Consider the following 15462-nt stretch of genomic DNA (forward strand, 5'->3'; position numbering starts at 1 on the left):
TCATGGTCGGCGTGTCTTTTATCCCTAAGTATAACTAGCATTTACTGATCACTTCACTCTGTGCCCTGTACTGTGCAAAGCACTTTAAATACCTTGTCTCATTCATTTCTCACAACCTTTATGAGGTACGTGAATTATGTTTAGTATGACTGAGAAAACTGATGCTTAAAGCAATTAAATAACTTGCCTACAGTCTTCCGAGTTCAGCATTTGGGCTCTTTCTTTTCCTTCAAACTCTCCCAAAATTCTCCCTTTATTCCACCATGGTTTTCTAAGTTTCAAGCAATTTTACATGTCTAGACAAGCTGAGATACAAGTGATGTATACAAGCCGGTGTGGATATAAGACAGTGAAGAAGAGTGTGGATAAAATATGGGGAAAAGGTACATGCATTTGGGAGTATGGGAGGGTCCTGCTTTTTTCTTGATACAACTCTCTGTTCAGAGAGCTAATGAGGTCACTGTGATTCCCAGAACCTGGTTCTTCACTATTACTCTGCATTACACACAGTAGGCACTGAACAAGAGTTTACCAAATTAAACAAGTTATTTGTTAAACTGGCTCCAAATCATCTCCTCTGAGCTGCTTCCTCAAAAATATTTTTCTATTATAATGCTTAAGAGAAAACAAATAGGAACCTGGAAGAGGAAAAGGGTCTGCTTTTCAGTGCATTTTCACTTAAGGCCTTAAAGTGAATTCAAATATATTAATGAGAAATCTCTTCAGACAGTTGCCATCGTGGTTAGTAAATTCAGCCCTCTGTTACATTAGCCACTGCTTATTCAGGAATTACACAAGTTTGCCGATGATAGCTGTTGACTGAAAATAAATATTTAATTTATTTATTAAACAACTTCTTTTATGTAACTATCCTAGAGAGAATTCTTAAGTGTCCACCAGATATATCTCTGACAAATTCATATTGTAGAGTCAATGATAATTGGGGTGGGGGGTATTGGCCTGTTTTCTTTCTGTTTTTTTTTAACTTTACATACATCTGCTCAAAATATTTAGATTTGGTGGCCACTAACAGAATACTTTTCACAGAAAACCTGGTGAAATAATGTAATTTTTAGCCTTCAACTCACAGCCATGGCCTCAAATGATTAGATGTGCAATTCTGAATTTGATTTATGGAGGATGGAGCTCAATTCTCTGGCCCCAGGCCTGAATGCTGGGATGGCAGAAACTCATACTGGAAAAATTTAGTTTTCCAAGTAGATGAGGGTGATTAATGAAGAGGTTCCTCTCAAATCTGGCTCCCAAGAGTGAGCTCTTGTGCTCCCTGGAGCTAAAAATGGAATGTTGGGGCTGATTCTGCCTACCACCAAATGATTACTGACACAGGTTCTAATGTCAACATCATAATAGGTAAAGCAAAACAATAAAAAACTCCAAACTTAATGAAAAGAAAATTAAAATTATATATTGAGAGTAGAGCCTAGTTGATCTAACTTGGTTCAATAATTCATGAGAAAATCCATTGAGAGCAATTTAAGTAAAAGGCAAATTAATTTAAATGGGACATTTTTTGGCCTAGAGAGAATAAATCAGTATTTTGCCCATTCTCTTTAAAAATTAAGAGCAGAGAGCAAAAATCACTAAAAGTAAAAAAAAAAAAAACAACCAAATTAATTAAATGAATGATAAAGTTACAGTAAATAAATAGATTTGTTACTAGATTATATCTTAAAAAGCTATGTGAAAATTCATCTTGATTTTATATGATGACCATTTTGGTTGGGGGTGAGTGTGAAAATGGGCAGAAGGTGAAACCAGCATGGATGAAAAAGACAGATGTGCAGCACACACAAATACCCAAAGGATAAAGAATCCGATATGGTGAGGGTGAGTAGTCATGAGAAACAACTGAAGACACACTGAAAATAAAGAGAAAGAGAAACAGACAGAAAGAGCAAGACAGACATGCATACACTCATGAAAAGACAGAGGACAGAGGAAAGTTAAAGCTAGAAGGACAAACATTTTCATTAGTTCAACAAATATTTATTGAGGCAAAAACAGATTCAGAGAGATGGGGGAGGCAGACAGGGGAAACTCTGTAGATCTCTGAGCTTGGCCAGATGAACTCTGCCTGTTGATTCAAATTGTACAAAATTGTTTTGGGGGGACCCACCAAGGACAAAAACACTGTGCTAGACACTAAAGTAGACAAAAGGATGAATAAAAAAGACTTCCTACCCTCTAAAGACTTATTTAAAAGTTGAATGGGGTCTATGGGTGAACTATCTGCTAGTTTCATCATTCCTCAAAATGACAGACTCTCTGGGAATTTAAAACAGACCTTTCTGCAGTGGCAAGCAGGATTTCTGCGCTGATTTTTCATTTTTGATTAGAAAGGCTTTACAAAGGTATAAAGGTATGCAGAAATAGAGAACTTTCCTTTTGCACCTTCAAAGGTCGGAAGCATAAATAACAACCAGGAGGGGAAATCTCTTTGGTACGCAGAGTTGCTTGTCAGCCTAATCTTTGTTCTTGGAGAAATCAGTCTTGCTTTATTACCTGGTATTTGGAAGATATTTGAAACCATCTCTTATATTTCCCCTTTTTAAATTCAATGATATTTTTGGCTCATGTAGGTCTTAGTGAGAATGAACAACAGAAACACTTCACTTCCCACTCCCCAAAAGACAACTCCAAAAAACCCCACATTATATGAATAAATAAATAGCTCCCATTTGAACTTTCAACTAGAGCAGTGCTGTCCATGAAACATATAACGTGATCCATACTTTAAATTGGGGGGGAAACTATATTTAAAAACGTTAAAAGGTGAAATTTTAATAATATATTTTCTTTAACATAATGTATGTAAAATATTATCATTTTAACATGTAACCAATATACAAGTTATTAATGAGATATTTACATCATTTTTTCATAGCAACTTTTTAAAATCAGGTAAATATTTCATATTTACACCATATCTCAATTTGGATTAGCCAAATGTCAGGTGCTCAATAGCCACATGGCTACCATCTTGGATAGCAAAGATCTAGAATGCTACTTCTCTATGGATTGTGCATCCTTTCCTATTGTTAGCTCCATCAAAGGCCCAACTAGATTAAAATAAAATCTAAAAGTTAACTTTTGCTTTCCAAGTTCCCTTAGTACATAATACTGTTTTTTTTAACCTGTCTTGTGGTGTTAACTTTTTGGACAAAAAGAGAGTTGAGGTTTGTATATGTACTTGAGAAGGCATGGCTTCCTTACTTAAGTAAAACAACCAGTTCACTAGAAGTTAAGAAGGAAAACCCCAGGTGGGAAATAATGGCTACAGAAGCCAGCCCTGCCCTGTACTTAGGTGAGTTGAGTAGACATGTACCCTATGTACCCTCTTCAAGCATTTATAACTGTAGACTGTAAGTTCCTTGAGGGCCCGTGCCATTATTAGCGATCTCTGTTTTCCTAGCACTTAGCACAGTGCCTGGCACATAGTTGGTGTTCAATAAGTGTGTGCTGAACAAATACATTAATTTAAATAAATACACTCTCTCACTTGCACTAGACACATTTCAAGTGCTCCATAGCCACGCATGTCAGGGGCTATCACACAGGACAGTGTAGATGCAGAAGATCTCTCTCATCACAGAAAGTTGTATCAGACAGCACTGTTCTAGAGCAATGGGCAGAAATAAAATTTGACTTGTTAGGTTTTAGGGGAACTCTAGAGACAACCAAACCTTTTTTTTTAATGAGCATGTAAGAATACTAGTGATATCAAATGTCAGAGAAAGAATCAAGAGAACAAGTAGGTATCTCTTTTATCCTCCTAGAAAGTTCAAATGCACCATTATGGTTTCTACTGGAAGAAGGCACGTGGCCACATACTTCTCCCTGAGTTTCTGCCTCCCTCTCAGGGTCTTCTCACCTTGATTCCCACCAGGCACAATCCACAAGTGAGCCCCTCTGACCCTCTAGTTAAAATGTCTAATGAATGCTTTCCCTTATTTCCCAAGATAAGTCGGCAATTTCAAAAGATATCTTAGTACAAAAGCTGGAGTGGGGGGGGTGAGAAATAAAATATAAAAATCACAAAACAGTCAAGCTTATATACAATATATAATTTTCTGAACCTGTTAATCCCAGGAAAACAGTGAGGTGCTCGAAGAAATCCTACATTCCCTTATCTGAAAATAGACTCCATTGGCTGAGGGGCTAGCACAATTTTGCAGGCACATAATTAGCTCTATCCTTCTCTTCCCAGCCCCTTGTCTCAGCCAGGAGCCCTCTGGGGTGCAATCTTAGTTCCCAGCATACAGTAGTTGGTACACCTAAATATCTTGTCTCATTTTCCATTTAAGGACATCCCTTAAAAACACTTCATTTCCCTTTAAACAAAACATTTCCCTATTTCAAACCCTGTTGCCTACTCAGGCACTCCTGCTTAGTTTCACACTGAGGCTTGAGAAACATGCCTAGTCACAGCTGAATTGTAGAACACGTGACTCCCAACTTTAGTGCAAGTGCATGATCTAGCCCCATGGTTTAGCTGATGGTCAGGATTATCTAAGGAACTTTTCCAAAGTTCAGATAACTGGGCCCCACTCCAGACTTCTGAATCAAGTTTCTGGCAGCTGGGCCTGAGAATCTTTCTTCTTACAAGCATACTAAGTGAAAATGATACACTCCATCTCATTTAGGGACTATTGATCTATTTCCTCCTTACTCGGAGAGTCAACTGTGCCCACCTCTGGATCATTCAATAAGGGTTTTCCCTATCATCACTTTGTCACTTTACACTTTGACAATGAAACAGGATCTTAAGCATAACATCCATACAGCTGTAGGGGGAACAGGGATAAAGGGGGTTTTCATACAAGTTTAGAAGTTTCTATAATTCTACTGCTTTTCTAAAGAAATCAGCTTGAATCCTCTAACTTTAAAGGATCAAAGCATCCCTAGATAATTCACTGTTAACCTAACAATATTCCAGCAGAATATGTTCCTAGGTTAATTAATGGTCTGCCAGCCAGAAAGGTCAATATTAAGAATGCAAAACATGAATATAACCCTAGAAAATGAGAAGCATAATTTACCAGAAATCTCTGGTGCTCATCTTTTGATATTTCAAATAATAATCACTTACCCTTGACCTATTTTTTCAAATCTTGTGTATTTTTTCTTTGGGTCACCAACACTCACAATGCTTCCTGAAGGGAAAGAGGGGAGAGAGAAAGAGAGAGAGATTTAAATTTATTGATTTCCTTCCATTTAATACTAATATTTAAGATGCCAGAGTCAATGATAAATAAAACATTAAGGCAATATCTTCATGTGATTTCTATAATTTATATGGATAATAATACATTTTATTAAAGTAACAAATAGTAATGTATTAATTAAGCTAGTAGTAATAACCCAGGATGCTTATACTCAAAATTGATGATGCTTGGGAAACAAGAAGGACTGGTCATAAAGCCAACATTTATAAAAAAATTCCCATAAAAGGATACTGTAGATTAGGAGATAAAAACATCTCAGGACTTGCACACAGTATTTAACAGAATCACTGTCTTCTCTGAATTGGAGTGAAATTGAGTGCTACGCTACATTCAAATTCTGCTGGACAAATCTCTCTTGAGCACTTACTCTGCACCCAGTACTTCACTAAGGGCGATGGGAGATGGGGATGAGAATGGGTCTAATGAATAACACAGTTTAATCATAAAGTAATGAGGCTTATTGTTCTAAAAAACATACATCCCTGAACCTAGGACTCCACTAGCATTTCAAAAATTTTTAACAGCCTTACTGAGCTCTGATTTCCGTACAATAAAGTTCACTCATTTAAAGTGTACAATTCAATTGCTATTAGCATTTTTTTAGAGTTGCACAAATTTACTAAATTTCACCATGATCTAATTTTAAAACACTTTTATCATCCCACAAGAAATCCTCTACCTGTTATCAGTCATTCTCGATCCTCTCTTTGCTTCCCAACCCATCCTTAGGCAACCACTAATCTACTTTCTATTTCTATAGGTTGTTCCAAACATTGTGGAGTAAATCTATAAGCCACACAAGAAAACCATTAATTTATCATGTTTGGCTCTGGGAAAAAATATTGGTTTTGTTATTTCAAAATATCAAATTCACTACTCAGAGGATCAATACTTCTCACCACTCAAAATAAATGTAAAAGAAGTAACATTGACTCTTCAATGCAATGCTCAAATAGGTACAGAGAGGGAGAGTAGAGCTTAGTGGTAGAGTGTGTGCTTAGCATGCATGAGGTCCTGGGTTCAATCACCAGGACTTCCATTACAAATAAATAAATAATAAACCTAACTACCTCCCCCTTCAAAAAATGCTTAAAAATAAATAAATACCCCCCACAACACACACACACACAAAATAGGTGCAGTTTTATTCTGTGCCAAAGCAGCATCATGGAATTGGGGTTCAGTTCTCAAGTGGACTATGTTGAAGGGAATCATTCATTTGGATGCTTCTGGTCCTCCTTTCTTTCTGGAAGCAAATATCAGTATCATTACCTTTGAGTTCTATCTTACTAATGTGGCCTCTATTCAAAGAAGTGTAGAGTCAGTTAGTAAAACAAGAATTACACACGTGAACTAATCAAGAGAAGGTCTATGGAGTCCATCTCCTAATTGTCACTCTTCTCCATTCCCTCCTCCTCATGCCCATGGCCACTGCCCTTGTTCAGGTCCTCAACATCTCTTGTCCAAACAATTGCACTAGTTATTTTTGTTGTTGTTGCTTGGGATATTCCAACAGCCTCCTAATCGGACTCACAATTTTCAGCTTCTGTCCACTCGAGTCCAAGCTCCACATCTCTGTTAGGATGCTCTAAGTGCAGACCTGACCATGTGATTCTCTGGTTCAGGAGCCCCTGAGGCTTCCTCAACACCTACAGGATAAAGCTCAAACTCCATGGCATGGAATGCAAGGCTCTTCATATCTGGCGCTTGTTTCATTCTCCAGCTCATCTTCCCAACTTCCCCACAAGAACGTTATGCTCTCACCCTAACAAATGCTCATGATCAGATCCTGCTTAATGGTTTGGCTTCCTCTCTTGAAACTCCAGTCCCAACATCTGCCACCAATTCTTTATGCAAGTGGCACTGAGTAAGTTAAAGGGCCCAGGCATCTGCCTTCATATCTTCTTTACGTGCTATTCTCTCCCTGGAATGTCCTTCTTAAGTTTTCTTCCTGGCAAGTTCTTCATCATGCTTCAACTCAGCTTCAATTTTTGCCTCTTCTAGGAAGCCTTCCCTGATTTTTTGGAATAAAGTCTGCAATTTCCCTTCTCTGTACTACTATTATACTTTCTCTCTCTTTCTACTTCTTCTTTTGCTTTTTTTTTATTGCTTTTGCTCTTGCTCTCCTCTCTACTTAATATACCATCTATCTATCTATATCTATGTATTTGACATCCCCTTATAGACTTTGTCTTAAGGATAGGAGCCATGTCATATTCATCTCTGTATCCTCAGTGCCTCCTCATATAGTGCTGGCTGTGGAATATATTGGTTCCTCAATAAATGTCTGTTGAAATAAACTCAAATAAAAGTAGAGGTTTCATTTCGTAAATGCCCCATATTGTAAGATAGGGGTTAAAGAACGTATTTTACTTGAGTTATAGCTAAATAATACCATTAACTTAATGATTTCTGAGTTGCTATTTCAAATTTCAGATTGTCTCACAGATTTCTATATCACTGAGAACTATCCTCATTCAGGTCAGCTATTCATGGTTAAGGATCTGGACTTTTAATTTTTTATGAAATGATGATTCTAAAGCCACTTGAAACCATAGTTTTATTAAGCAGTTTAAAGTCTTCTAAGAAAGTTACAACACTATTAAGTTGCTGAGCAAATTCTTTTCCATAGGCTGAACAAAAGCAAACAAGTTTCTGAGTTATGACCAATTCCAATTGGCAGGGTTTAATTAATGAGGTTTCATGGTAGTAAATTATCCAACCTTTATTTCCATGGTATGCAGGATTAAAACAATAGCAACAACTGGAAATAAATCCTTCCTTGAGGATTACCAAAAGACAACCATTTTGGTGAGACTCTGCTTCTGAATTAAACTGCTATTCAAATAAAATGGCGTCCCCACGCCCATTACCGTTCACAGGGGAGTGCTGCCACCTACTGATGTTAGGCAAGTGAACAGGAGGCCTTGTTTACAATTCCGAGTTACAAAACAAGCTTTTAAAAGTCTTTCATCACAGCCATTATCATTTGCTCTCATAAATTACACTAAAGAAAGGAAAAAAAACATCATGACACAATAGGCATAAAGTGACAAAAATTAGCCACTCCAAATCAAAAGGGAAAACATGATAGCACTACCAGGACAACAACCAAATTTCCTAGTAAGAAACAATTTCCTAATTTCCCAAATAAGAAAAAAAAACCATTCACTTTAAAGTACAAGGGTTTACGAAATCACTCAATACTAGTATTTGAAAATAGGGTTCATGATGTGGTTCAATGGCAGAAAAGTTCATCAATGTATTCTCCTACATATTATTAAATAAACTACGTGGAACTCCAACCATAAAACGATCCTCTCTTTGGCATAATGAAGGTTTTGATTTCTGAGAAAAAGCAAAATAATTCTCTAAACTCATACCAGCTCTACTTGAGGGGGATTAGGAGAAAGAGTTTCGGGAATGCTGGGGGAGGGGAGGGACAAGAGGAAGAGGTGATTGTGACGTCAAGGAGAGGGAGGCTGAAGACAAATTTCCTGCATTGCACAATTTTACTGACAGTCAGCGCCTTTTGAAAACGTTCACTAAAATGCAGGGGTTTCTTTATTTTCCAACAGATTCAGACCAGACCACAATGAACAAGCCAGACCCAGGCTATCTGTCTGTGTAAAGCTAAAAGATGACCTGTTCATTTCAGCCATTAATGATCCTATGGTCTGGCCCCCACAGGAAGAAGACTAGCTGAAGGTGAGGCCACCCGCCGCTCTTCCCCATGCTTATGGAGGGGTCCACTCTGGTACAGGCTGTAGGCCATTCCTCTACTCCCTGTCCCCCTTTCCCCTCTCCTTTGCCTCTCAGCACAAGCTCCTTTACTCCCTCTCCAAGCTCCAACAGGAGACTTGATTCCAAGGCCCTCCTCAATGACTTGTGTACACGGACCATACATCTGGGATTATTACTGGTTTCAAACATTATGTCCCAATGGAAGACCTAATGCCCCAATTTTGGTTTTCAAAATTATTTTATTTTTGTTATTTATTTATTTATTTATTGGAGGAGGAGTAATTAGGTTTATTTATGTATTTATTTTTAGAAGAGGTACTGGGGATCGAACCCAGGACCTCGTGCGTGCTAAGCATGTGCTCTAACCCTTGAGCAATATCCTCCCTTTCTCTATGCCCCAATTTTTTATATTGAAAAATATGTTTTCTCTCATTGCAGAAAAAATAACATAATAATTCTAAGCAACTATTTATTGTGCTAGATGTGTCTTACATACTTTACCTCATTTGGCTCTCACAAAATCCAAATTATATCAACACTATCATCTCCATTTTTCAGATGAAGAAACTAAATTTTAGAGGAGTTGAGTGACTTGCTTGAGGACACACAGCTAGTCTGGGTCTCTGACTCAGACTCAGTCATGATTTGCTTCAAAGTCTGTTGTATTGCATTATCTTATTAAGGCTTTATACTCATGTATTAAAATAGTAGCTACCATTTACTGAGCACCTACTGTGTACCCAGTACCGTTGCTGGAGCTTTCTACATGCATTATTCTCACTGAATTATCATAATGCTCTAAGGTTGGTACATTAGTTATCATCTCCATTTTTCTTAATGAGGAAAAAGAGGTCCAGAAAAGTTAAGTAACTTGCCCAAAGTGACATAGCTGGTAGCAATGGGCTTGCGATGTGAATCTGGGCCTTTCTGACTCCAATATCTGTCCTCTTAGTCATAGGTTGGGCTACATACAATCCATCCTACAGACAGGGTCCTGAAATGTAAATATGATTCTGATTCTCATTTGACAGATAAGAAACTGAGGTTCAGAGGGGTTAAATAACTTGCATAAGGTTACACAGCGAGTGACAGAGAGAGGGCAGACAGAAGGTGATGGTGGAGCAGAAGAAAGAAAGATTGACTTTGCAGAGTTTGCAGTAAAGCTGAGCCTGGATCTGCTTCATGAAAAGTATGCCTCCATTTCTCTGCAGGTGTGCCCTGCCGAGATCTGTAAGCACAAGGTAGTGTAGGTGGCACACAGGCTAAAGCGAAAAAGATTCTCCCTAGACCCAAGTATTCTCCAGTAGAGGGGAAAAAACCACTTAATCCTTAATTTAAAATGTAACCAAAGGTAGCTTTCCCTTCTTCATCATGTTGCTCGGTGTAGGGCAGAAGAAACAACAAATGATAAAGACCACAGCTCCAGGACCATCACAGTTTGCAAGCAAAGCAAGATCTTGGCTCCCCGAAATAATGCTTGTTTCTCTGTCAGTGAACTTAAGAAAGTTCACTATAATAAATCTACTGAGATTTGAAATGATTATCAAATGATCATTTTAATAAAGTGAGGCTTGTTAGATTTTTAAAATCTGATACAATCTCCTAGGTCATGTGAAGTAAAGGAACAAAAATTGAGGCAATTGTCTGAATACTCAAATGGAAATTATCCAGGTAATTCCTTCCCTTTTACACAAACAGACAATTGGCATATACAGAAGCGAAGTGGGTAATGGAAATGGTATAGGCTTCAAAGGCAAACAGATCTGAGCTCCAGCTCTGGCTCCGCCACTCATTAGTTTGGAGATCTGGTCACTTCAGCTTTCTGAGGCACACTCTCACTGCTCTGTAAATTGAGGATGTGAAAATTCACCACAAGAAATTAGTGTGAAAATTAAACCTGCAAAGAAGGTGCTCCATAAATGGGAATTATTCCTGTTGTTATTATAGCAAACAGCTGGTATGAGCACTAGAGGCTTATTTCATTACGTCTAGTAAAGTCAGTTGGCTACAAGCCCTCAATTCCAGTTCTGAGCGCTCACTGACAACAGCAACCTAAATCTTTGCTTTTCCCAACACCTCTGTCTCAGATTGTCTCAACATCAGCACTGCTGACATTTGCGGCTGAATAAGTCTTTGTCACAGAGAAAGGAGGGAGGCTATCCTTTGCATTATGGTTTAGAAGCATCCTTAGCCTCTATCCACTAGATGCCAGTAGCATTCCCTGTGTTGTGACAATAAATGTGTCTCTAGACATTGCCAAATGTCCCCTGGAGGGCAGAATGGCCCTACGACCACCTCTGCAGAGTCCTCCCCGTGCCCTACAGCTTGCACGGCTCTCTTCCTTCTCTAAGTGCTTTTAGACGGACAGTTGCATGAAACAAGACGGCCTCCTATTCTCGAATTGTATCATGCTGTTAAATCTTATCTTCCAAATAAAATTATAAGTTTCTTAATGGCAGGGAATTGTTTCTCTACTGTTTCCTCCAAAGAGTCTGGCACAGAACAGACAAATAGAAACCCAGTAAAGGTGTATTTCTTTGCTCATTTTTTTCACCCATTCAATCAACAAGCATTTGTTAAGTGCCTTTATGTACCAGGCACTTAATTGAGCTGAATGTATCGGAAAAGAAGACACACTCTCTGCCTGTAAAAAACTCACAGTCTAGTGAAGGAGACAGACAAGTATGGGGTGATATTTGCTGTGATAAAGGCAGTAAAGAAGAAGCTCCCTTAACTCAGACTGGGAGAGACAAGGAGGGCTTTCCTGAGGAGGCATCTTTTGAGCTGAGTTTTGAAGGATGAGTAGGGGTTAGTCAGACTGGAGGCACTAACTGCAATAAGTAGCAATTTGTTAGATGCTTTTGTAGTATGAGTTTAATGAATATGCCTCATAGACCTTTGACTCTTTTCAACAGAGAATTTATTTAGTTTCTTAAAATCTCTTTGACCCAGAAAGCTAACGGGAAGGGGAGTGTTTCGTAAAACAGAGTGGGTGTACACTAATGACACTGTGGGAAGGAGGCTTTGAGCATTTGCTGGCTCTGCCTCCCTGTCCACATAGCAATGTTCCTAAATTAAGAGAAAAGGCTATTTTATTGTGACTGTCCATTTTGAGGTTGAATTATCTATCATGATTGATCAGGTGGGGGCCCCTGGAGTATGATCATAAGATATTTTTCATCAGACTGTTTGATCCCTTTTGGGGGTATAATCTTAAAACTTACTACTTAGTTCATTTTGTGATGTTTTCTCCTTACTTGATTTTTTCAAGTGAAAATATTTGGTTTCTGTCAGATTAGGAATATGAGGGAGGGGATGCTCTGCAGTACACGGTGAGTCTCAAACTTTTTATCTTGTGACTTCAGGGAGCCTGGAGTTCATGCAAGCAGGGTTAAAATTTTAAACGTTCAATTCCCACTCTAGGTGGCTTATGAAAAACCTTCCCATGAAGTAAGTAATGATGGCAAAAAACTCACTTAGCTTCTCTAGGATCTCCTCATCTGTCATCTTGGATTTTTTCCTTTGCCGATCTGTGTTTCTGTACAAAGTACTGGAGTTGGCGTTCTCAGCAGAAGGTGGTGTGACTTCTTTATTTGGTGCCGCTGGTGAAGCAATGGACTCAACCACGGAACGAGTGTAGATCTTAGAGATAAGATATTTTGTTACACATTAAAGGCAAAAATAATGCTACAATGGATAAACTTACATTCGACACATCATAATCACCCAAAGTCCATAGTTGACAAATGGCTCACTCTTATTAATGTTGTACATTCTACGGGTTTGGAAAAATGGATAATCAGGTGCATCTTTCATTATGGTATCATACAGAATATCTTCTCTACTCTAAAAATCTTCTGTGCTCCACCTATTCATCCCTCCTTCCACCTGGCTCCTCAACCCTCAATGAATTTTTAAAGACAAGTGATTTCTCTTAAAAAAGAACTTTAAGTTGTTTCAAGTCTATGGCCCTTGAAAGCTCTCAGGAGCTAGTCTTTTGAGGTCCCCAAACATGCTGTGCTAATTGTGCTCTTGGTACCCCTGCTTAGGCAATTCTTCTTACCTGATTCACATGGATTTCATTCTCTATCTTAGCTTGTACAGCAGTTTTAAAATTTAGCCCTTATTTGTATACCATTTGGTATTATTCTCTAACTGTCATGTGCTCATCTTGTCTCCCCAAACCACAACATCAACCAAATTTGTATCATATACTCTGGTTCTGGGAACACAGATGCTCAGTAGGTACTGGCTGATCAACTAGATTCTGACTTTGTGACTGTTCCAAAGGACAGCTTCGGAATCATGTGGAAATAGTCACTTGGGACTTACTGATTTTGTATGCTCGGGTCTTGGTGCAATAACTGGTGGGGGCTCATTCTCATCTTCTTCTTCTTCCTCTTCTTCATCTTCTTCTTCAGACACAGGAGGAGCCAAAGGAGGCTCTGATGCTGTTTTTGTACTCTTATGACAAAACAAAGTATAAAAACAAGGTATTAAATTTTCATCGCTTTTCTTCAAAATGAGAAAACAGAGATAAAATATTTAAGCATGTAGGGATAGAAAGGAACCATATCTTTTACAAATGAGCAGAGCCACCTACAATTTGGTGGCCAGGACCTATCCACATTCAGAGAGAAATTCAGGTAATAATGCAAGCGCCAGGAAATTTAAAAAATTCCTTTTATTGTCCACTGAGCTCAAAAATTGTGAACTTCATGTAACATTTTAAAGTTCAATGTTTTTAAAATCAATGAATATATTTTAAAAATCAAATTCATTGCTTTTAAGCCTTGCATTTGTACCAGACAGATCATCAATTTGTTGACTGACAGTTTGCCAACCAGAAAAGGGCTATTTTTTGCCTAAAGATCAGAGCATGCTTATGGATGTGGCATTAATTCAGCTCTGCAAATACTCACTAAGTATAAGCAAGCCCATGAATGTTTCTTTCCTGTTCAGCTTCCTGGAAAGAAGCACTCAGAGAGTAACAGACTTGAAGGAATACTCATCTATGTAAGTAAGTATTCGATCTCAAGCAACAGGTAAATGGTGATTTGCCATGTTAAAAATTGTAATAACACCAAAAATAATGACAACAACCACAGTATCTAGGGTTGTTTCTTGACCATTCATGTTAATGAAGGAGTCAAATGGTACCAAAGCTAGATTTTGAAATAACGATGGCCATGGTTCTCAAAGTGTGGTCCCCAGATCATCAGCAGCAGCATCATCAAGGAACTTGTTAGAAATGCAAATTCTTGGGTTCTATCCAGACCTATGAATCAGAAACCCTGGGGCTGGGACCCAGCAATCTTTGTTATAACAAGCCTTCCAGGTAATCCTGAAGCTTGCTCAAGTTTAAAAATCACTGAACTATGATAGAGGTCTGTGTATGTTGTTCAACATGACAGTCACTAGCCATACATGGCTATCCAACACTTCAAATGTGGCTAGTCTGAATTGAGTCATAAGTTGCAAGTGAAAAAATATCTACCAGATATTGAATACACAGTATGAAAAAAATTCTTTTTAATATGAAAAACATTATTTTAAGGAAATAGAAAATATTTCTTTAATGCTTTTTTAATTGAGTGTATGTTGATATAATATTTTTAATACGTTAGGTTAAAATATATCACTAAAATTAATGTCACCTCTTTCTTTCTACTTTTCAAAATGAAAATTAGAAAATTTAAAGTTACATATATGGCTTTTATTACATTTCTGTTGGACAGTACTATTATAGATGGCTTTTGATTTTTTGGTGTGTGTGTATTTATTTACTTATTTGTTTGTTTTTTGCTTATGCCTTTGGGTACACTGGCTCAGGCTAATCCTAAAAAGAATTTTCATTCCTTGAGGACAAATTTCTCGAGGCAAACATAGACAGCCTAGTAAAGGACTATTACATTGAAGGACCTCAGTCTGTGATTCACAGTGGATTTTCTAGAATTGTGTATAAACCTATGGTGGTGTAATACGTGTAACCATATATTTTATTGGAGCCAGAAAGATTTATGTACTGTGAGAAGACAACTTAGAATTAATAAACTTGAAAGAATATTTGATTGCCCTGATGTATATGCTGAGTGGTTTATAGATTAACAATTATATGCTTATGTGATAGTTTTTTTATTTATATACCTGTATTTATCCTTAATTTAGCCACAACAACTGGGCTTTTATATTGTGTTATGGCTGTGCAGATAGCAACAGATATTAATGACACTATGTTTCTAGACAAAAAATAAGTTTATTTTTGTGAAAGACTAACTCTTCAGGGCATCTCAGTGGGCTCAGGGAAAAGGTGCCTTTGGATTACTGGTATTTGCTTTGATATTATTTTGTTGCATAAACTTCTGCTCTATCTTATACCAGCTGGGATCCAGAATGCAACTAATCACTGTTCCTTGATAGAAGGGCAGGACCTGCATATAAACTGACTACTTTGTATATGGCAAACAGTGCT

The 15462-nt window shown here is 37.8% G+C and overlaps 1 protein-coding gene across 12 annotated transcripts in view; it reads right to left on the reverse strand.

Annotated features, from left to right (window-relative positions):
* Positions 1–15462, reverse strand: part of PAK3 (p21 (RAC1) activated kinase 3) — a 240585-nt gene that overhangs the window by 40532 nt on the left and 184591 nt on the right. For all 12 annotated transcript variants that reach the window (XM_072956778.1, XM_072956771.1, XM_072956780.1 and 9 more), the window contains 3 exons: positions 13323–13454; positions 12467–12632; positions 5111–5174 (listed from right to left, as the gene is read on the reverse strand). In XM_072956778.1, coding sequence (XP_072812879.1) covers positions 5111–5174; positions 12467–12632; positions 13323–13454 — 362 coding nt within the window. The remainder of the gene's footprint in view (positions 1–5110; positions 5175–12466; positions 12633–13322; positions 13455–15462) is intronic.

Source organism: Vicugna pacos, chromosome X (assembly GCF_048564905.1).
Source record: "Vicugna pacos chromosome X, VicPac4, whole genome shotgun sequence".
Lineage (NCBI taxonomy): Eukaryota > Metazoa > Chordata > Mammalia > Artiodactyla > Camelidae > Vicugna > Vicugna pacos.